General features: G+C 43.7%; 1 protein-coding gene and 1 long non-coding RNA gene across 3 annotated transcripts in view; both read right to left on the reverse strand.

Moving 5' to 3' along the window:
- Positions 1–566: 566 nt before the first annotated feature.
- On the reverse strand, positions 567–1,499 carry LOC311422219. Its single transcript, XR_014685233.1, has 2 exons — positions 995–1,499; positions 567–756 (listed from the first exon to the last, which is right to left on the reverse strand). It is a non-coding gene; the product is annotated as an uncharacterized lncRNA (long non-coding RNA).
- Positions 1,500–15,536: 14,037 nt separating this feature from the next.
- MSRB3 (methionine sulfoxide reductase B3) overlaps positions 15,537–21,894 on the reverse strand; it is an 83,371-nt gene continuing 77,013 nt past the window's right edge. For both annotated transcript variants that reach the window (XM_084511454.1, XM_084511453.1), the window contains one exon: positions 15,537–18,277. In XM_084511454.1, the coding sequence (XP_084367580.1) occupies positions 18,113–18,277 (165 nt within the window). In that variant the 3' untranslated portion in view covers positions 15,537–18,112. The remainder of the gene's footprint in view (positions 18,278–21,894) is intronic.

A 21,894-nucleotide genomic window follows, 5' to 3' on the forward strand; every position in this document is an offset into this window, starting at 1 on the left:
ATTAATTACTTCGCAGTGCTAACAACAGGTGACAGAAAAAGCTTTATATCTTACACCTGCTTGCACGGAAAGTTTGTTCACTCTTCTGAGACCTTTCCAAGGGGCCACACAAGTGGCGAGCTGAAAAAAAAAAAAAAAAAAAAAAAAAGCCAGTTTCAGCCAGATCTGCCTCTCGCTTGTGCCTTCTGGATAAAAAAATATGTGGTACATGAAAGAACCCTTTGAAGTGACTGATGTTGATGCTGCAGTGCATTTGGGAGAGCACACAGAATACCGCTGCTGACGGTGTCAGGCAGCAAGGGGGGCTCTTCCTCCACCCGCAGGGAGAAGCCGGGGATATCTGAGAGCTCTTTCTGTATATCTATATTTAAGGGAGTGGGTAAATTTAGACTCTGCTGAAACAGGAGAACGGTTCATGACACCAGGGTGAGCAGCAAACAGCATCTGCCTCTCTGCAGCGGGGCTGCGTCCTGTCTCGCAGCGTGTCTGCGGCGTCGAGCCTACCTTTCCCTGGGTGGCTGCTACAAATTACTCTGACTGTGGGGCAGTTTTCTGACGTTGGAAAATGCTCTTCGCAGATGCCAGCAAGTGGATTTATTTTTAGCCCAAAGAAAATTTGTGATCTGGGGTCTCCTGAATAAAACACGCAGCCACCTCTACGGTAGGTGGTAATTTTAACAGCGATTTGCAGTTTCTTCTTTCTTCTCTCAGTGGTGAAACAATTCAGTGTGCTAGAGACAAGTCTTCCACACAGAGCTGTCATAAGGTAATTAGAAAGAAAGGGAAAAAGAGCATCATGAAAAGGCAATAAAGAGAGGAAAAAAAAAAAATCAGCTTTGTGTCATGTCCAGAGCTGCTGGAAAATCCACATCATAAAACAGACTGACGGTTGGTGGAAATTTCCTCATGTTAGGGTATATTTTAAGCATTATTTAGAAAACAAATGCTTAGTCTACCTGTCCAAGGGTGTAACAAAGAACAAAATCCAGCCTACCTCCTCCCATCAGACCAAGAGGCGACCACACTACCACCTTGCTGGTGGGCACCTGCTGGGGCTAAACCCCTCCAGGAGCAGCTCTGCTCACTTGCAGGCAGGCAGCAGAGGCACTTATCTTATGGGACAGCAAACACTGCAGAGGCTGGGAGCTGGGGTCACCTGGCAAAGAAGCAGGATGGTGTTCGTGTGTGAAGACAGCAGGAAAGAAGAAGAGTGAAGGAGATGCATGGGGTCACCTCTGAGCCTTGACCCTGTCATCTTCCTGTTTTAAGAAGGGAAGGCTCTGGGGCACAACTCAGCCCGAAGATGAATTCAGGCTGTTCAGCCGGAAGCATTTCCCCATTCAAAAAGTCATGAGTCCTTCTCAAATATTCCTGTGTGATTAAAAAAAGGAAATGCAACCACTTTATAAGTTTGGGGTTATGGGATTAGGCCCATAACAGCTTAACTCAGCTTTAGGGGCCTGATCCTGCCCCAGTGAACACCATGGGAGGTCAGTTATCAAGACACAGGAGGTAAGATAAAGGTCTGTACGAGTTACTATTTTTAACTCTTAAAGCTAGTCTTATTGGGCCCAGCCCAACTTCAGCTGAAGTCAGTGAAAGGACTCCTGCTGACTTTAATGGGAGTTGGATTGGCCCTATTGTCCTTTGCTGAGCAAAGTAATTTCAAAAGGTCAGGAGGTGAATTAAAGGAGAAAAGGAACAACTGCATTGATAAGCTATATTCAGCATGCTCACCTTATAAGGAAAAAGTATTGTCTTAGGTGGTGGGAGTAGTTCAAACTAGTTCTTGTAGACTCTGGCAAGGATAAAAAACTATGTTGTTTCTCAAAATGAAAATAAAAATAAAGTGAAAATGAAAGTTGCTGAGTTCTGATTTGATGATCTCCCAGTGACTTCTATCTGCTCAATTTGCAGATGAAACCATCACCAAAGTTAGATGCCAATCTCCATGAAACCAGCTTAGGGCTGGTGTAATTCCAATGATGTTAATGGGTTTCTTCTTTACTGACAATGCTGTGAGAGCTAAAATAAAGTGCTGCAATTGCAATTGCTTTGGCTGCAGTTTGTCTTGGGCTGTGGACATCTTGCTCCACTTTCAATATGGTTGCAGGTTTCATCTGCAGATGAAGCAAATTGGTTGTCAAAGTGGCAGGGGAAAAATGAGGAAGAGGAGGAGGATTAGTTAGTGAACGTATTGATGGTGTAAAAATGAGAGCAGTCCACAGCTAACTTTCCGAATGCTGCCTTGGTTTTGATGGACTGAGAAGACACAAAGGAGAGAAAACCTCCAGTGTGTTTTCCAGTTGAGCCTCTGTGAACCTTCTGGGTTTTGACTTACTTTGGGGCCTCTCCAAGTTAAAAAACTCAGGTCACAGGTTTTATCACCTTATTCAGCAGATGAAACGATAAAACGAAAAGTTGCTATTTTTACACAATACCTTTTCAGAGCCCAGTAGCATTTTAAATTGCAGACGTCTCCCTCAGAACAGCTCTCATGCACTAGATGTTGGAAGATGCTGCCGACAATCAACTTCACAAAAACTTTTCTTTTCCAGATTATCCCCCTCCCAGAATGCTTTTTAGGATCCAAGCATTATAAAACCTGCTGCCTATCTTGGGAAATGGCTGGAGGAGTTTGGTTTTGATTTTTAGCATTGTCCTCACTAAATGTTTCATGCTGTGAAATTCAGATAGTCTGCTCTCATATAGGCAGTAGCAATAGGAAAATTAAAGTTTACCTCCCCCCCCTCCCCAATTTATTGCCATTTTCAATATTAAAAAAATTCTCTACCAAGCTGTGATGAATCAGACCCATCTTTCCAGCAGATGGTTAAAACTAAAGGGGGAGAAGGATGGCTTCGTTGGGCTTGTCCACGAAGCCCTCCGAGCGGTTCCCTTTGCTGGCAGGTTCACAGCCCGGCGCTCAGCAGGTTCTGGCCATCAAGGAGCTCACCCTTCCCTTCAACCTCGCCTCCCACCGGGCAGGAATTCAGTGCATGAGCAGAGGTCAGTGTTACTGCCATCTTGCTAAAGGCATCCAGCTTTCATTCACAAAACAAACCACTTTACTGACTTAAGGGCGAAAAGCAAGTAACCCGGCAGAAAAAACGCACAAAGATTGCCTATGAAGTGAGAACCAGTTTGTATAATACCAGTCGCAAAAGGTTTGAATCAGACATTGACATAATATATTTTTAAGCAGCTTCTTAAGTGAGAATCAAGGAAAGATTATTTTGCCCATGTCTAAGCTTAATGGCACACTTACACAAATAAGATGAGAAACTGCAGCTGCAGAGAACACTTGTGCTGCCTGTTGCAGTTTACAGAACAAACATTTGGGATCTATCTGGCTAATCATGATATATTTTTCATGTAATCATCTGTTTATGCTTCTTTGGTTTATATTTCATGGGACCGGGCTGTGTGCCAAGGGGCTGGGGGCTGAAGTCGGCAAACATCCCCCCAGACCCATGGGACCCTTGGCGGGACCCACAGCCCCAGCTGCCCCAGCCCCAGACCCACATGGGAACAGGACCCCTGGTCCTCCTGCCCCCACACCCCTATCATCCCATCCTTTAGGATGCAGGGTGCTTGGGCCATGTGGATTAAACCCTCCCTTTCTTCCCACAGCCTGTCCTGTGCTGGAGCCATGGACCAGGCACACGCATGCAAGGACATCCATGTATGCCATTTAGCCTACATTTTAACCAAAAAACACATGGGGACTGACCCCCGGACCCACTTCCAAAAACCAGCCTTGAGAGCCTGCTAAAGCCTCCTGAAATACACGTGCAGCAGCAACCTGCTGCTACTTTTATAATCAGAAGAAACAAAACCAGGGTGAAATTTTGGCTGAGCAGCCTTTCAGGCGCTGGGAAGGGCTGGCTGCAGACAAGATCTGCCGTCTTTCTCCCATAGAGGGAGCACAGCTTTTCCAGAAGACGCTGAAGCAGATGCACTTCTGTGGCCATTGCGAAGTCAGAGATGAAGGAAAGAGAAAATCCACACGGATGGGAAAATAGGAAGCAGTGCCAAGGGAAAGGAAATGCAGAACGGACTTGGAGATCGGGTTTAGTGGAGGACTTGTTAGTGTTAGGTCAGAGGTAGGACTCGGTGATCCTGGAGGTCTCTTCCAACCTAGATGATTCTGTGAGCCCACAAACACGCAGCCCCACAGCACTGAAATGCTCATTACTCTGGTCACTGAATTTACCCATTTTCCTGAATTACTGGCAAATAAATAGTATCGTGTCAATTCTTTCTTCTCCCTCAAGTAACTGTCCCCGCAGCTCCCAGGCCCCACAGTCCATAGGGTGGGTCCATGCCCAGGACTAGGAGGAGCAATGCCAGCCACAGCCACCTCCAGCCCCTCACAGCTCCCTCACGTTCAGACAGCCAGGGCCCTACCTCACCCTGAAAGCAGTCGGGTTGGGTTTCTGGTTAGAAATGAGGAGCCCTGTAGATTTATTTTTTGCACTGTTCAGCTCTATTTCCCAGCTTCAGCAGCGTTTGTGCAATAGTCATGAAGAAGGGTCCCTTCCAACTCAGGATATTCTATGATTCTAACTCCAGTTACTTGGAGTGGGTGGGTGGGGTGAGAGGAAGCCAGGAAGACCTCCAAGGCCTGCAGCGGGTATCCCTGCCCTCAACACTTCCAACCTGAAAGGCCGACGTGCAGGGTCTGCAGCTTCTGCAGCTCCCAACAAACCCCAAAGGGCAGTGCTGCAAGCGGGACTGCTATGTGAGGCAGAATGGTGGCAAATCTGGTTGAAAAGGGCAAGAAAGCACTTCTCCGGGCAGTCTCTGTCCTCCTGGAGATGTTTGCTTCACCCACAGCCTCATGGGCTGTGATGTCCCAGCTCATGCACTTGTAGAGAAATTATTTTTCATCCTGTATGGAGCTGTTACATGGTACAAATGGTTCGCTTGCATCTCGGACTCTTTCAGCCAGAGCCTGGAGGCCTTTTCCCCATTTTGGGCATGTTAAGTCCCATGAAGGTGTCAGGGATAGCTGAAGGAGATAAAGCTATATCCCAGAGAGGCTGATGGTTGCTGTGCTGGCAATTTTTTTCCTTTCCCCAGTCATTTTTAGGCAAGCCAGGATGTTCCCATCTCAAATCTCTGCCTAAAAGCAAAGGCCCAAGTTGCTTAATATTCTGGGTGTTGAGGGAAATTCAGATCCCTGCAGTGGGATATGTGCCTACAGAAACCCTTTGTACTATTTGAGACTCTCCATAACATTTGAGTGGATTCAAATTTTCTCTCTCTTTTTACAATAGCAACATGAGAAAGTGCAAAGCCTCACGTATCTGATGATTGCACAAGTGGGATTTGGGGTGTGGGGGGGATTATTTCAGTCTGATCTTTCTCCATTATTTTTTATTTAACTCTACATTCTTCTGTTCAGCTCTCTTTCAGTGAAAAGTGCAAACAAAAAGAAGTGTGTCGGGAAGTGCACGTGAAGGGGAAGGTCCCCAGGACACCGTGGGTGCTGGTGGCACCCAAAGGAGCCAGCTTTGCTGATGGTCTGGGGGAGGAATGTCCTCGTGTTATGGGACGGTGATGGATAGCCACCCGCCTCTGGAAACGCCAGGTCTACGCGGACAAAAAATAAATCTCATACGAAATACGTGCTTTCATGGATCATCTAGCCAAGGTGAACTTTTTTTTATATCGTATTGCACACTAGGAAATAAAAAGCAAACTGCACTGACAGTGCCCTCTCGATGGCAGATCTTTATGTGTTTTCCAGAGTCTTTAATTCTCTTACTTCAGAGCCCCTCTTGCTGTGGATTTATGATATGTTTCCTGCCTCCCTCCTCCTCATCTGTTCCCCCAGCTCTCTTACTTGAACTACTTTAAAGTGACATGCTGACACAAACCCACACGATGGAAGCTCTGGACTGCTTGCTCAGCCTTTGCAAAGGCCACCAGACACACAGAGAGGACAAGGAACATGCAGGTGACATCCTGAAGGACATCTTGAGCAGCAGAGTTCACCCATCCTGCAGAAATGGCAGCGAGTTTCTCAGCAGCTCCCTTCTGTTGCCTTTCTGCTGGGCAGAGGCTTTTGGAGGAGTCACAGTTCTCAGGGCTGTGTCCATTCACCTCTGAAATGATGGGGCTGTTCCCTCTCGCCTTCAAAAGGATGCAGGTAGCCCAGCTGCATCATTTTAGGTAAATTTCTTGTTCCTCGTTAGGGCAACCATAAGCTAAATCTCAGGTGTTCCCCATGTAAATGTGGAGCTACATCTGGAAAAGCTTCCTTCTGCCAGAGTCTGGACTTTCTCTGTCCCTTCATCCCCACATTCGGGATGCCACAGCTACGTGATGTTACAGTTATTATAGCCCTTCTCCCTACCTACCAGTAGAGTTTAAAACTTAAAAAAAGAGAGTATTTTCAGCATAATACTTTTCAAATATTTACGTGAAAATATAGATCTGCTTTTTGATCTTCTTGTAAAAGCCCTTGCCAGAAGTTGTCTATAAGGAGATGAAGCATTTCCCAGTGTTAGCATTACTCTTAGAGCTCACTATCAAGATTAGCAAGGGAGCAGTTCTTAAAGAGGGCCCTGGAAAGTCATCACAAAACTTCAGTGCTGTGGGAGCACACCCTCACACACTTTTGCAAGGCACTGTGTATTTGGATTATTTCAAACATCTGCCACCTACAGTAAAAATAGTCATTGATAAAACCAGTTCAAACACAGCGCAATGTGTTTTGGTCCTTTTATTTTGCAGCACAGACCAGCCATTATTTTAAAAGAATGAAGCACAACTTCCAGAGCTGCAAACTCATGTCTGCAACTGTATCACTGGTTTTAAATAGTAGGTACCTGTACTTCGAACATTTTGCCTAATCCCTCGGAGTCTGCATGTGCTTGTGCATCCTATACCATCCTGCAGCAATGAGTCCCACAGAGCAACTCCATGCTGTACAGAAAGATGCTGCCTCTTGCTTCCACTAAACCTCCTGTCTGGAAATTTCACAGGGTCCCTTCGAGTTCTCATATCATATAATTCTCATATATATCATATCACTGTTCCCCATCCATCTTCTCAACATCATCTTACAGCAATCTGGTGACCTTCCAGGGCTCTTTGAATGTACATAAAGAAGCAAAATCTTAGATGGAAACAGTTCAGAGGTTCAGACTTCCATACCATACTTAAGCCACCAAGGGAATAAAGGTAAACCCGTTTTCAAAGGGACCATAAAACAGGAGAGATGGACAGTCTGCCTGAAATCTCTTTCAAGTGCATCATGGGTGTAGGCACATTTCCGTGGGCCAAAGGCCTTTCCCATGCTTTTTGGTCAACTAAAGCTGGATACACATCTATTAACCCAGAAGGACAATTTTCTGAAGAGTTTGCTCATGCAAATAGCAGACTTTGTCTTTCCTGTGAGCACAGGATAGGGGCAAATGCTCACAAGGTGAATGCTGACACCCACCCAGGTTCATTATCAACTGTGGGCTAAGCAAGGGGTGAGTAGGACCACATGTCTATGGTGCAAATCTTTGCCCATCTGGCTTTGTTGTTGTTGGTTTTTTTTTTTTTTTTTTTTTTTTTTTGGTGACATGGCCCTCTGTAGGTGGCACTGTCTGGGTATGAATGGCTGAAGCCAGAAGAATATTAAAGTTTTCACATCATGCTAACTTGGTAGTGTACAGCTGGGATAAGTCTTGAGTGCATGTTTCTTTCTGCAGTTCACAGAAGGGACACTCAGCTTTGCAGTCAATATCAGCTTTACAGTCACTGGAGGCTTTCAAGATGTCTTTCGAGATATTTTGCAAGCATTAGATAGAAGGCTTTTGTTCTCTATTTATGTGGATGGGAAAAGAGAGGCAGAGTGGTGAAGTTATGTGCTACAGCACAGCAACTTGTTACTCCCACCAGGGGTGACATTTCCTCTCTCCTCTCCTCTCCTCTCCTCTCCTCTCCTCTCCTCTCCTCTCCTCTCCTCTCCTCTCCTCTCCTCTCCTCTCCTCTCCTCTCCTCTCCTCTCCTCTCCTCTCCTCTCCTCTCCTCTCCTCTCCTCTCCTCTCCTCTCCTCTCCTCTCCTCTCCTCTCCTCTCCTCTCCTTTCTTCCCCAACCTACACACAGCCTGCTGACACCCTATAATTGTCCACAAGTGGGGCAGTCTGAAAGGCACTCTTTGAATCACAGCCTTTCATGTCTCTGGCAAATGGAAAAGCAGACATCGATATATGATGAATATAGTGAGAATTGTATTCTAATTGGAAATAAGACGTATATTGCCTTGTACTGGATCAAATAACATGAAGGATTAAAATGGCTGTGCTGAATAATTGAGATCCCAGTTGTATAATTTTTCCTATCATTTTAAAGTCATGCCACGGAACCAGCAATATTCCACTAATAAAAAAAATGTTGCTCATAAAAAGGAGAAATATCAAAGAGCCATCGGTGAATAGGAGCATTAGAGAGAGACGCAGAAATTTTCCCACTCCTCACCTTTCTGCGTGTGCAAGTACCAGGCTATTAAGCTTTGATTCTTTCAGAAAATTCCAAAGACAGAGAAATTTGTGGCAAGCAGCTGCTGTACTCATACAAGCACTTCAGGTGTATGGCAGGGCTGGAGATTTTCTCTTTACCCTTCCACTCTTCAATGCCACATGCAATTGTGGTGCTGTGCAGTGCAGAATTAGCAAGGGCTGGCAAAACTCAGCTTGATAACCTGAGCAATGGCTGCATCCAGCTGCACACCTGGGGGTTCAAAACTAGTATTTATGAGGGTTAGGCCAAAATCATCCAAAGGGATGGTTTTCTAAATCTAGGTGTTAGTAAACAGATTCCTGTTTGTCCTCAGTATTGCACGAAGCAAAGGGCTGTAGCCATAGGCATGCCTGAAGCCTCTGTGTCATATTACCAGTAGCTTGAAATTCAGACTGCAGCCTCTTTTAAAAGATAGTATTTTTCCAGAAGTGTTTATTTTAAATTTAGAGCTGTTATTGTTATTTCTGCTCAGTGGTGTAAAAGTCCAGTTGGAAGAGTTTTCTTTCCTCTGCATTGAGGTTGAAAATTCCTGGAAAGCCATGACAATATTCGGCATTCATGATTACACAGACAGACATATTTCATGAAAATTGCATAGCCTTTTAATACAGGATTATGAATGAGCTCTAATGTTGAAATTATATTAGATTGAATTTCAGAACGTATTTAACATATTTCCATACAGCAACCTTGGGATGTCTTTTCAATAACAGTGATTATTACGGGCAGGCTGTTTTTTATGAAAACATTTGTTCAGGGTGGACAAGGCTTCCTGAAAAATGTTGTACATCTTTATGGCTGACGTTTTAGTTGTTTTGAATTAACTTTTTTCACAGCCAGAATGAAACGTTTCACCATATAATTCTTCATGCATGTCTTCAAACAAACCTGGAGACTTTGCTGTGAATTTTCTGAACTGTAACACAATCTTGGGTATGAAAACGCTTTGTGAGCTGGAGGTGAGCATTTTGTCCCAAGTTATCCCGTTACTCTCAAAACATAAATATTCTTAGCTAACGTCTGGCTTTTAAAAGCAGCATTTCCCTCAGCTGATTTGAAGGCATCTCTAAGTATCATCTTGTAAACAACCCCAGCCTTACTCTTCTGCAGCCCTTACTCTGTTGTCTGCTTGGCCCACGAATCGCAGTGAGGACAAGCTCTTTGGTTCCTGAATCAAGTGGAACAGAGGCCAGATTCTTCCTTGCATAATGGCAAACACATTAAGATGATGTATCGCCCAGCATAGCACATACATTTGGAAAGCAAATGCCAACGGGACAATCTCTGGGACTCCCAACCTTTGGGATCTGCCTGTAGGCACCTCCCAGTCTGTCCTCATGGCTGCTGACCTGGTGTGGCTCAAGGACGGCCACCTGTTCCAGTGGCTTAGTGCTGCCATTTTGTCCTTTCTTCCTCCCTTTCAGGAAGTGGCAGAGTTTGTATTCCATTTCCTCTAATATCTGTGGCTTAAAATGTAGTTAACTTGGAGATGTATCCACTAGGTAAGGCTCAAAGTCAGGGAGCATGTGTTTGGCAGTTTATATGTTCTCTGCCAGGGCCGGTGGACTTGCTCCTCTGTCCTCTCTTGCTGCCTTTAAGAGAACATGGGTTATCGGGCTGTGTTGATGCTGGTTTTTTGCCTCTCATTCACACTGGTGGTGTCAGTCGGAAGTAACCCTACAGAAAACACTTACATTGTGCCAGCGCAAGGCACTGAAAGGCTTTCCCTCAACCATTAGCAAGTTTGATGGCTCTCATTAGTTCAGTCATTGGAGAAAAGAGATGTGTGTTTCCTACACTGGTGGTATAAATGCGCCCCTCACTTTTATACTACTGGAAGAAATGTGTATTTTCAGGGGTAAAACAGTAATCCATTCACGGCATGCTTCTGAAACCAACCCTATTTTATTCACCTCCCTGAAACGGTCAGAGCTGTGTAACTGGATGCCACAGCCCCTATACTCCTAACACCTAATAGAGATTCTTTGAAGGGATGTTTTGAAGACATTTGAAATAGGAAGCTATGTGCCCTATCCTCACTGCTGTTGTGAAACTCTAGGTGAGCCCACATAGATGTGGATTTTTATTACAGTTTAACATTGCTGAACACCAGCTTGCTGGTTAAGAATGGGCTGAATCATCTAAAACTGGCTTTTATTTTTGCCCTCTAACTTGACCCGCAGAATGCACCTACTAATTAAATATCAACAGGAAACAAATGTCTTCACCGAGTGAAAGCAGTTATCTATGGCAATTTTGGTTTGTGGTGAAAAAGCAAGGATAAAAACAGCCCACAGACAGAAAGTCGCATACACTTCTAACAAAATAATGTTATAAGCTTTTACGTGGCCACCCAGATAGGGATATAATGGCTGGAGATGCATGGTTTCTCCAGAGCAGATTTGATAACCTCTAGGAGACCATGCTGTTTCAGCTGAGCTGTCCTCAGGTAGGACAATTCCCATCCCCTTAAAACGACCAGGCTTGGTCTGTCAGCAAGCAGAAGCAAAGCTCTGCATCCCCCTCAGTCAGTCTCGGCCCTGCAATGCAATGCAAAAGGAAAGGAAAACTGTATAATAAAGTGCCTCCATTTGCACTGATAGTAGGAACCTTTCTCACTTTTTGTCTTGCTACTCTGTATCAACTTCTCAAGGATCCATTTCTTCCATTTCTGTGGTTTTGTGGGTTTTTGTTTGCTTGTTTGTTTGCTTGATTTTCCCACTAATGACTTAGAAGGAAACCTGGCTTGGAGAAATCTCCACAGCCTGAACAGCTGAGCCAAATGAAAGATGAAATAACATACCTGAAGGGCAGAGGGAAACCGACCATCCCACGTGGCTCCTGGGTGTAGGAAAAGTGCTGCTCCTCTACGGCCAACACGCTTTCAGACGTAACCCACTACTGGGCACTGTCTCAACCTTTGAAGAAATCACTTTCCACTGTAAACATTGACTGCAGTCAATGCAAAATATTTATTCCTCTCATTTGAGGATCCCCCACATGCTTTGAGGTATTTGAGTTCGTAAGTGAGAATACCAAATATTATTCCTGCTGCATGTACGTCAGTCAGCTCTTGGATGCCCTCCCTCTATGTCATGGTGTCAGTAAGGATGAGTTAAGCTGCCCTTTGGCCAGGCTGCTGTTTGGTTTAAAACATTAGATTTGGGTGTTGCTAAAAGCACCTCCCACCACCGCTGTCCTTGTTTTCCAAAGTAAACAGCCTCTGGCGTCTTGTGACCTGAACAGCCCCAAGTGTCTGACGTTGGAAAACAAAAAATATTTGATTTGCAAAGAAAATCTGCAGCCTAAATTATTTGGGGCACTGCTTTCCTTCCTCAGCAGGATGCTGGAATGTCCAGGCTTGGGTAGGATCTGCTTACATGCCACAGAAGTACACAGGAACGTATTTGCCCTTTAATGATATATTAGGCAATGGTTTTGAGCTGGCAGGCTACTAAAAGCCCTAGCCAAACAAAGATAAAATTGCAATTTATCAACAGAGAATACTGAATTCATGGTCACTTGTGACTGCTGGACTGGTGCTAGCCCACAAAGCTGGAGTTGGCAGTATGGAGACAACAAATTCTGAGGTTGTTTGGATTATTTTTCAGTTTAGGAAAAAGCTTTTCACATCTTTTTCCTAGAAACTGTTCAAATTAGGAGCTAGGTAAAGAGATCGCCTTTCTCAAGATCCACATCCATTCCAGCACCACTGATGTTCTCAGGGATACTGCCACAGTGATCTCTGAGAAGTGGCACCAGCAACAACTAATTTCACAAAAAAAACAGTGAGCAGCAAAGAAATGGGAAGGGATGCGGGCTGTTACAGACCCAGCCAAATGTGAAGTGGTGCTCTGGAGGTGAAAGGCTCTCGACGCCATTACAGACCTTCTAAGTTTCTCAGTCCCAGGAGTGTGCTTTCAAGGGAAGAAAAACCTGTTTCAGATCATGCCAGATATTTTCTGCACTGCCCAGCAGTTATACCTGAGGATGTTCTCCAGATGTTCGCATTTGTATGAAACATACAATAATAAAGCTGTAAACTGGAAGAGACAATAGCCAGACTGCAAGAAGAAGGAGCGGCCTGGAAAAACATGAAAACTAACTAGCCCACACACAAAATCAACTTGTTCATTTTAATGGGATGATAAAGACACATTTTATTTGCTTTTCTAAAGAACTACTTTTCCCTGCAAAGTGGGCAAACAAAAATTGCTAAGGTTCTTCTATTGCCTGTAAGGGATTGTTTGTTTTTTAGGGAACAGCGAGTCCTTGCACCAGGGCAGACAAGAAGGGAGACGTATGGAGTCTGAAACCATATGAAATCCCAGTTCTGAGAGTTTTTAGACTACAGTGAGAAGAAAAAAAAACACAAACTACACCATTGTCTGTAGTGCCAGCTACTGAAAAATAAAAGAGAATAAAACCCCTGCAGCAAGTGAAAAGGAAGGTGATGGAAACAGATCTGCTATATGAAAACAGTAAAATTTTCTGGCTAGAAGAATTTAGACCTCTGATATCATCTGTACCAAAGCTATAAAGAGCACTAAATGAGATTGCCCTGGCTAAGACATCTGCAGAGTGAAATGTCTTCAGTGTTCAAAAGCTGTCTAACAAGAGGTGAATAAAACAGGAGTTTGAAACTGGGAGCTTTTTCTTTTTTTATTTCTGGAACCGGTTCTCCTTTTCTACTGGCCTACGTTGGCCAAGCGAAAGGTCTAAGGCTGGCTATAAGTCCTAGGAGGTCTCTGGGGAAGATCTCTGAGTGTACTATTTCTGCTTAATTTGGGCTGCTCGAGCATGTCCTGATCCCAAAAACATGTGGACATAACTGAGACCTTTTTGCTTAGTGCATTTAATATTACACTGGTGGCCTGTATAAGGTTTTCAGGATGTCACATGCCTCCTCTGCATGGAGTTTGGCCATTCCAGTGATTTGGCTGATTGTAGTGCATTTAGAAGTACTATCTTGCTTTTTTTAAAAAAAAAAAGAAAAACATGGCTTTGATCTGAAGAGCAGTGTCAGGCCCTGTAGAGTATCAGTTCTTCTTATAAGAAGGAAGGAGCAAGCCAGGATGGAAGGCAACTATTCAAATACGCCGGCTTAAACATTTTTGCAGGTTTATTTTGGTACCTGTAGGTGGCCTCATTTTAATAGTCAATAAACCAAGAGCTATCAGTTCAATGAGTTAAGCAATGTTTTTTCTTGTTCTACAGAATTTGGAAGCTGATAAATTTGCTTCCAGTGCCACTTAATGCTCGCCCTTTCTTTCTGTGTACAAGTGGGTACTGGATGCACTGATTTTAATGCCAAAAGTGCAGGCATCTGTTTTGTTTTCATCCTTACAGTCCTTCAAGGATGAGAAGGATGAGATGTTGAAAGTCTGAGTTAGGCCCAGTAAAGTAGCCTGCATCATCTACTTCCATCCCCTCACAGACCATGTTGGAAGGAGCAGAGGACTCCTGGCTGTGCACTGACATTAACCACAGGCACTTTGTAACATACTTAGCAATAAGAAAAATGAATATAAATCACATATTCTATGAGAGAAGGTTTAACCTCATGTTTTACCCAATTTGGTTGGCTAAATGGATTTCAAAACAAGGCTAAGTGACCGAGATGTTTCTGTACCATCAGTAGACTACCAACAGCTGCACTGCGCATGGTGCTTGGGAGGATGTGTCCTTCAGCATCACTCCAACAGAAGACTCAATTTAGCATGTGGTCTTATTGAACTGAGGGAAGAAGCCATTCTTTGGGGTGAGGAAGAGAGGAAACGAAATGGGGCATAACTAGTGGCTCAGAGAGCTCCACTTTGGGCACTGTAAAGGAGCACTAATGTCTTGTGCCTCATGCTAGCATGTTGGGCAGGCCCAAGGGTCATTGCTACCTCTGGCGCTGGGCTGAAGTTGGGTGCTTCAGCTTTACCTTGCCTTTTAATGAGAGAGGACAAAGCGTTTGGACACCACTTACCTGCAAGTACAAATGAGAGGCTGACACAGTTCTTCACAAGCTCGCACTCCCTTCTTGGAGCAATGCCCTTGCTGTATAAACCCAGATGGCAGTCTATGACTGCCCACACAGGGTATGCATGCTGTAGCTGCTGTGGTAAGGCCACACTTTTAACCACATACACATAGGGAATATTTTTAGCATAGCAAAGCCACCCAGGGTACCCAGATGTGTGTCCCATTTCAGCAGGTACCAGTTGGGCCATCAGTCCAGGAGCATTAAACCATCACCGGTCTGAAAAGGAAATGCAGGCCAGAGGCAGAGGCTAAAAGGGATTAATTTTTGGACAAATGAAGATTATATTAAACTGTTAAAATAAATCTGCAGTATGTCCTATGACACCTTGCAATGTTTAAGACCAATTAATATGTGAATCGATCTTGCATTAACACCCAGGTCCCCGCAAATATAACCATGAAGCAGGTTTGAAAAGAGCCTGCAAGCTCTCCCCTTCCCTTGCACCCATCTTTCAAAGCCTGCTGCTGACTCGATTTACTGAGCGGCATTACCCTGCTGCCCACAGGGCATTCCCAACCTGCATCCTTAGAGATGGAGCCTTGTCAAAACCCAGATTTCCAGACAAATTTCTCGGCTGCAGACCAAGACCGGGCACCGCAGGGCTCCTACAGCTTGTCTGCCACTCGCCAGCCCCCACACCGAGTCATTTGGAAGCGGCCAAATCTTTTGCTAAAGGTGAAAGCTGAGCCCTTCTCTAAACATTTCCCCTTCTCTGCTGCGCCTGGATGCTTGTGATATTTTCCCAGAGGCTGGTAAATGCGAGGCAACCTGGTACCCTGTGGTTCTGTGCCCCTACCAGAAAGCTGCCTGAGATAAAGGGCTGCTATCCAATATTTGCAGTTAAGGGAAAGCAAGAGAAAGCAGCTCCTATGCTGCAGCTATGGGCATATAAACCTGATGGAAAAAAAAAAAAAAAAAAAAAAAAGCAGCCCACAAACAAGCAAACAAACAAAAACAAATAAATGAGAAAGGAGAATGGAATTATTTATAAAGAAATTTATTTTCTATTTGTGTACAACAAATATATGAAACAAATTTGATTTGAAAAATGTATATTTGATTTCTTAAAAGTATTGAACTCTTTTAAGGAAAGGTTTCAGTTATTAAAAAGGTATTGAAGGCTAAAATTATACTTGGATAGATATATATGCGTGTACGTATATATATATAAAAAACATGTGCAATTTTTTATATATATAGTATATATAAATAACATGTGACATGATGTTTTAAGGTATCCTATTTAAACATCTGAGTAACAATAGAGATATTATAAAATATAGTTTCCTATTTCTACAGAATTTGCATTCAGTTTTCATAAGCATCTAGACAGTGCAAAATGTAAAGATACAGAAAAAGCTCCCAAGTTTCCTCTGTCATGATCATAACCAGACTGAACGAAATTTGGAGGGTTCAATACCAGCCCTTACTAGCGTCTTCGAAAAGCAATAAAAGGAAATCTGTCTTACCTTGACCTGTGCTATGCTATAGTTTGCGCACAAGAGAGAACAATGCATTTCCTATGTTAAATGGTCTAACTCCCAGAGATCACATACACCTCACCATATTGACTCATTTCATTGCACTCCATATCCTGCAAAAATAAATCTCCTGTAGGACAGCACACATTACTGCATACTGAAGTTTAAGTAATATATTTCTTTAACATAAGGCAGAAATATACTGAAATTTGATAACACTTAAATCCAACAGCAATCTGGAATTAAACCACATTTATGTACCACATTTTTATAGATGCTGCCTTTTTTACGTTTATGTCAGAAAATGTGGTAGAGAAAATCTACTTTACTTTACTTTAAATAAAAGCGAGGGATAAGAGCACTCCCTCTACAAGAAATTGCTAAAAAGCAATGGGACCAGGAGAAATGCAACTGCCTTGAAGCAGCCAAGGTCAGTCGGCATCAGCCTCTCCTCCTGCTGATGAGCAATTCCTTGCGTGACACCCAGGGGAATACTCACGTGAGTAGGTGCTCACCACCACAGAGCCCAAGTGCTTCAGCCCTGAATATTTATCATCTTTAATTATTTGCATCTATTCTATGTTAAGGTACTGTATGCTTTTTTTTTCATGCAGTTCTTATGTCATCAAAAAAAAAGGCGACTGGCCATTCTGCATGCTTTTACAGTTGCTATATTTTAATCGAAGGATGTTTGTACTTTAGGTAATGTGTTTATTATCACCGACATAAAAACCTCAATCCTGCTTCCATAAAACTCTGTGGTTGTTTTGCACCTCCTGGAAATAAAATTAGATTCGAACATGTTAGTTATGCAGTTTGCTAATAAAAGTAACTACTATATTCATTAAGTCTTGCAATACTTAAAGGCAAAGCGGTGTCAGCAAATACTGTGTCTTAACAGCTTAAAGAACAGCATTATGCACAATTCAAGGCAAACTTATCCAACAAAATCTAAAAGCAGCTGTGAAAAGCATCTTATGGGACAGCAAATTTCACTACATGATAATTGTTGCAGGCTTTTTTCAAATTTTTTTTCCTTAAACCAACCCCCTCACTCATGTCCTACGTCGCAGTTGCCCAAAATGAAGGCTGTGCCCTTGTAGGCAGCACACATCCAGGCCAACTACACCTTAAAACTCTGTGTTTCCAGAGGGTCTCCCTCTTCCTGCTGCACTCTTAAACTCCCTTTTAGCAGAAACTGTCCTGTTTCTGAAACCTTGACGGGATAAAGAGCCCAGTGTCATTCTGCATCTTCTTCAGTTCTCCAGTTTATCTCTGCACTTGCCCATATAATGGCCCCCTGCAGATTTCAGCTTTCATTCAGATTTCAGGCCTCAGAAGAAGACAAAGTCTCATTAGTAGCCTGCATAAGTGAGCCTTACTAGTTAAAACCTTGATTTAAATACCAAAGGGGAAAAAATAGATGCTGAGACAATGTTTACACCCTTTCAACCACACCCTTGAAATGTTGGCAGGGAATTAGCCAAAGGATGGGCTTTACATCTGATCCATCTCTTCTAGTTGGGAAGGAACAGCCATAAATACAAGTTTTTGCAGGGTGCGGCTGATACCGGGAGATGGCTGAATACATATGACCAAAGGCTGCATGCCTCACAAGTCAGAACAAAGCGTAGATGTGCTGGGAATTCAGGATTTCTTATGCCCAGAAGTTTCCTATAAGCTGGAGATAAACACAATTCCCGTCTCCCACACAAGGATTACTGTTCAAACCTAGAGCAATGCAGCACTAAGGAGAAACTAGTAACTCATAGTGCCAAAGCCTCTTGAGTTAAGGGTACCTTAAAGCAATCTATTAAAAAAAAAAAATAAAAAAGAAAGAAAAGAAAGAAAAAAGAAAACCTGTGGAGTCAGTCAACATGTTTTTCAACCCAACAATATAGTAAAATGCACTGGCAGGCAAGGCCTCAGTTCCAGAAAGGAGAGGAAGAAAAACGATGGTGCAAAATTCTTCCTTCATACGTTTACACATTCTTAGGATATAAGGTAGCAGGCAACTTAGCAAACATTCCTTGTAAGTTGTGTGGGATCAGAGCAGCTTTTCGTGGGGGCGCTGTCCTACAGCTCAGCTTTGCCTGTTGGGGCAGGACTGGTGCTACTGCTGCCTTCCCCGGCGTTGCTCTTCTCTGCTGGTTTGAAGGATAAGGAAGCGGAGTTTGTGCAGTACCGTTTGCCAGTTGGACGAGGTCCATCATCAAAAATGTGCCCCAGGTGAGCCCCGCACTGGAACAAAACACAATAGAGGATCACTGGGTTTCTGCACAGCTCAGTGGCGTCACAGCAGCATTAAGCAATGCCGAGCAGCTGCTTCCAGGAAAGCACATTTCGATGCCTACATCACCCTTTTGGGTGGGATGCACAACCCACATTTAGTGACGAGACTGATCTGGGAAGATGATCTTCTGAGATATCACCGGCGCCTAAGACTTAGAGCCCAAATTTCCTGCATGTTTCACGTCGTGTCACTGCACATGTTCAGCTGGGTGAGCCCAACGCTCACCCCACGCTACTTTCTGCAGCGTGTAGGGGACAGGGACACGTAGCTGAGCAAACACTGCTGCTCCTGCCTGAGAGAAAGGCACAGTCCTCTGCTTTGCAGAAGAGTACAACACTTTGAAGAACCTGGTCCAGTTGGTCCTTATGCAGAAATGAGGATTACTCTCACTGCACATTATGGCTGACAACACATCAGGATAATAAGAGCTTCTTATAATTAGTCACTTGAATTCCTCAAGTTCATTTTTACAGCCTGCCGTGAGAAATAAAAAAATAAAACCTTGCGCTGGAGAAATATTTATCTTGAACAGGAAAGTCATGCTGCTTTCCTAAAGAGCCTCGGCCTTTCAAGTCAATAGCTGATCTCAGTGAGAGCTGGCATGGTGTAACCAAGATCACAGCACTGTTAGTGGGCTCGCAGTCAGACAGCAAAAATTAAGGACTGCGAATTATTCTTAACGTTTAATTAATTCATAGCATCCCAAATACATAGAGGCAATACTGATTGCTCTGAACGGTGAATGAGTTAGTGACGGCAACTCTCTACCCTGCAGTTAATGTGCAGCTAATGTTCTCCTGCTGTTCCTGCTTTTAATTCATCAAGGCAGCAAGAGGGATGTCTGCAGATGCAGGTAAGGTCTTGGCTTCGGACTATGCTCTCTCAACAGATTCAAAGTCTATGGGAGGCTCTCATGCCAGCAGGGAGGGACAGGAGCTCTTTGGGCTTAATGGCAGCTAAAGCTGCCAGAGCCATGTCCCAGGGCAGGCTCCCAGCTCCCGGAGACGAGCTGCTGGCACAGCATGGGCAGCCAGCCAGGACCCCAGAAGCACACTGGGGAACACTTCTAGACCGTGGCATCAGCAGGACGAGCTCCCCAGGGCAATGGGAAAGGGCACAGATGACTCTGGGTTAAGAAGCAGCTGCTCGGCTTTGCAAGGAAGGAAGACAAAACAAGGCAAATGGGAAAAGGCAAAGAAAAGTTGCATGGGAAGTGCAGAAGACAAAGCCTGTTGTTCTTGAAAGATCACTGTTTTACAACCCTTTCCTCCATACGCCACCTCTTATTTCATTTTCCTTTATACTGGAGGCCCTTTTTTGGGCAGTTTTGGCAGAAAACCTGAGGCATTTCTCAGAGTGGAGTTTCTCACAATGGGGCACTTCACCTGATTAAAGCTTTTCCATACCTTGAAAAAAAAATCTGAAGAAACTTAGTGTCCCAGAGAGAACATTTTTCTAAATGCTCAGCATCCTAATTAAATCATCTCAACTAAGAATGCTTCAAAACCTCCTGGCCAGAAGTGTTAAACAGATCTTTTCCAGATTAACATTTACCCAAAGATAAATCATTCCCTCTCCATTGGACAGAAACAGAACAAGAGAAACCGTAGAGAGAAACAGTCTGCAGGAGTAATATGCTCACAAACATATAGACTACGAAGACAATCTATCAAAAAGGCTTTCCTCACAAAACTTGAAAAGCTGTGCTAGAACTTGAGGTAGTCTCATTACACCTTCTTGTGATGGCAGGATCACACCAGGATTGGATTACTGCAAAATTTGTTACCTTTTGAGATTACCCCTCACCAAAAATTTATGTGGCGATTCTCCCTGTAGAGGACTCTATAACTCATCTGCCCTGAAAAGGAACGTAATTCAGCCCTCTGTATCACACCATAAGAACACTGGTTCTCGGCTGAGAGTACAAAGGATGAATTGATTTTTACCGTCCTTCCCACACAGAGTAGGTGCTGACCATTTTTCTAGGACGTACATACATGTCTGTAAAGCCTCCCCAAAAGAAACAATCATGCGTCACAGCCTTATATATGAATATCTTGGGCAGAATGCACTGGGATGGTTAAATGGTTAGAGTAAAGCATCTGAAATATGTGTTTAGGAGCAGGAAAAGGGGGGTCACTGCTAACTGTCAGTATGCTTGGATCTCAAGCCTCCTGGTTCTAATAGGCTGTAGGATGCTGCAGAAATTAGCTTGCAGACAGTTGCTGCAACCTATTCAGAGCTATCGGTGTGCAAGCAATACTTCTCCAACTACAGAGTTTTATTGGCTTTTACAGGTATAAATAATACTTAGGGAGACCTCAGGGGAAGGAATTCTTGAGCAGGAAAGAGAAAAAAAGGGAGAGAGATGCAACAATTTTTACATTATTCCTCAAATGCATTAGCAATTAACTTCCACCTGCCACTAACCATTTTACCTTTTAAATACATCCCAGGTAATGTGTTTCCAAAAACATGTAAAAGCAATTTCTAGGATAAGCCCATAGATGTCTTTTCTTTATATTATGGCAGTTTTCCCCCATTGTTTATTTTCTATAATGCAGAAGATTAAAAGAGAGTTTTTTTACTCTCCCAGACAGGTGGGAGGACTTTTAAAGAAAAGGCAGCTACTTTTTCATCTGCAAAAGATTAATAAGGCTTTGGGTGCGGGAGAGGGTACTTCCCTCCAGTTTTACTAAGGCCTGCCATATCAATCCCCGTGCATTTCCAAGCTGCAGTAAAATTGCGAGTTTTGATTGTGCAATTCACATTCCTAGGGCTCCGAGGAAAGGAGGAAATGGTTTTGTTATGGATACACAATGTGGTGGTATTAACCATGCTGAGCGGTGGCTGCAAAGATGTTCACCACTCCTCGAGCTATTTTCCTGTGTGACTCGATCATCTGTGGGGTTATTGCACCAGGAAGCCAGCGTAACTGCTCGGAAGTTGCCAATGGATTATATAGCAACTTTGGTTGTATTCTTTTCTTAATGCTGTAAATTCAGTTTTTGGTTTTGCTCCAAGTTTATGGTGTCTGTATGTGCCTGCTGCTAATACTACGGGTCTCAGGTCTGCTAGTGCTATTTTGTTTGGCAACAGGTAAATGGCACTCCCAAATTCCTTGTCCTGACCACAGGCTGCCTTGGGTTCACTCTGGTGAGCCGAGGAGCTGTGACTGTCTCTTGGAGGGTATCAGCAGATACAGGCTCAGCAGGTTGGTAGCACACTTGTTTCAGCACTGTTCAGCCCTGCTAAGCAAGGGTGAAGGAAGTGGGTTACATTTTGTGTTATTCCAGTAATTACTGGTGAAGCAAGAGGTTCCCAGCCCGTGGGAATTTAGGGAAATTGATGTTCCAAAAAATTGTTAAATGGATCTTCATTCTCTTCAAGAATATCATAAGTGTAAAAACTACAGAATGATGTAGTACACAAGACATTAGCAGATATGCTGTACTGGCCAGACCTTCTGCCTAGACTGCAGTTAGTGGATTCTCCATAAAGATGCTGCTGCTTCTTTTCAGGAAGCTTCTTGACTCACTCTAAGCATTTATATACGAGGACTGAT

The sequence above is a fragment of the Aythya ferina genome, assembly GCF_964211825.1.
Source record: "Aythya ferina genome assembly, chromosome: 1".
NCBI lineage: Eukaryota > Metazoa > Chordata > Aves > Anseriformes > Anatidae > Aythya > Aythya ferina.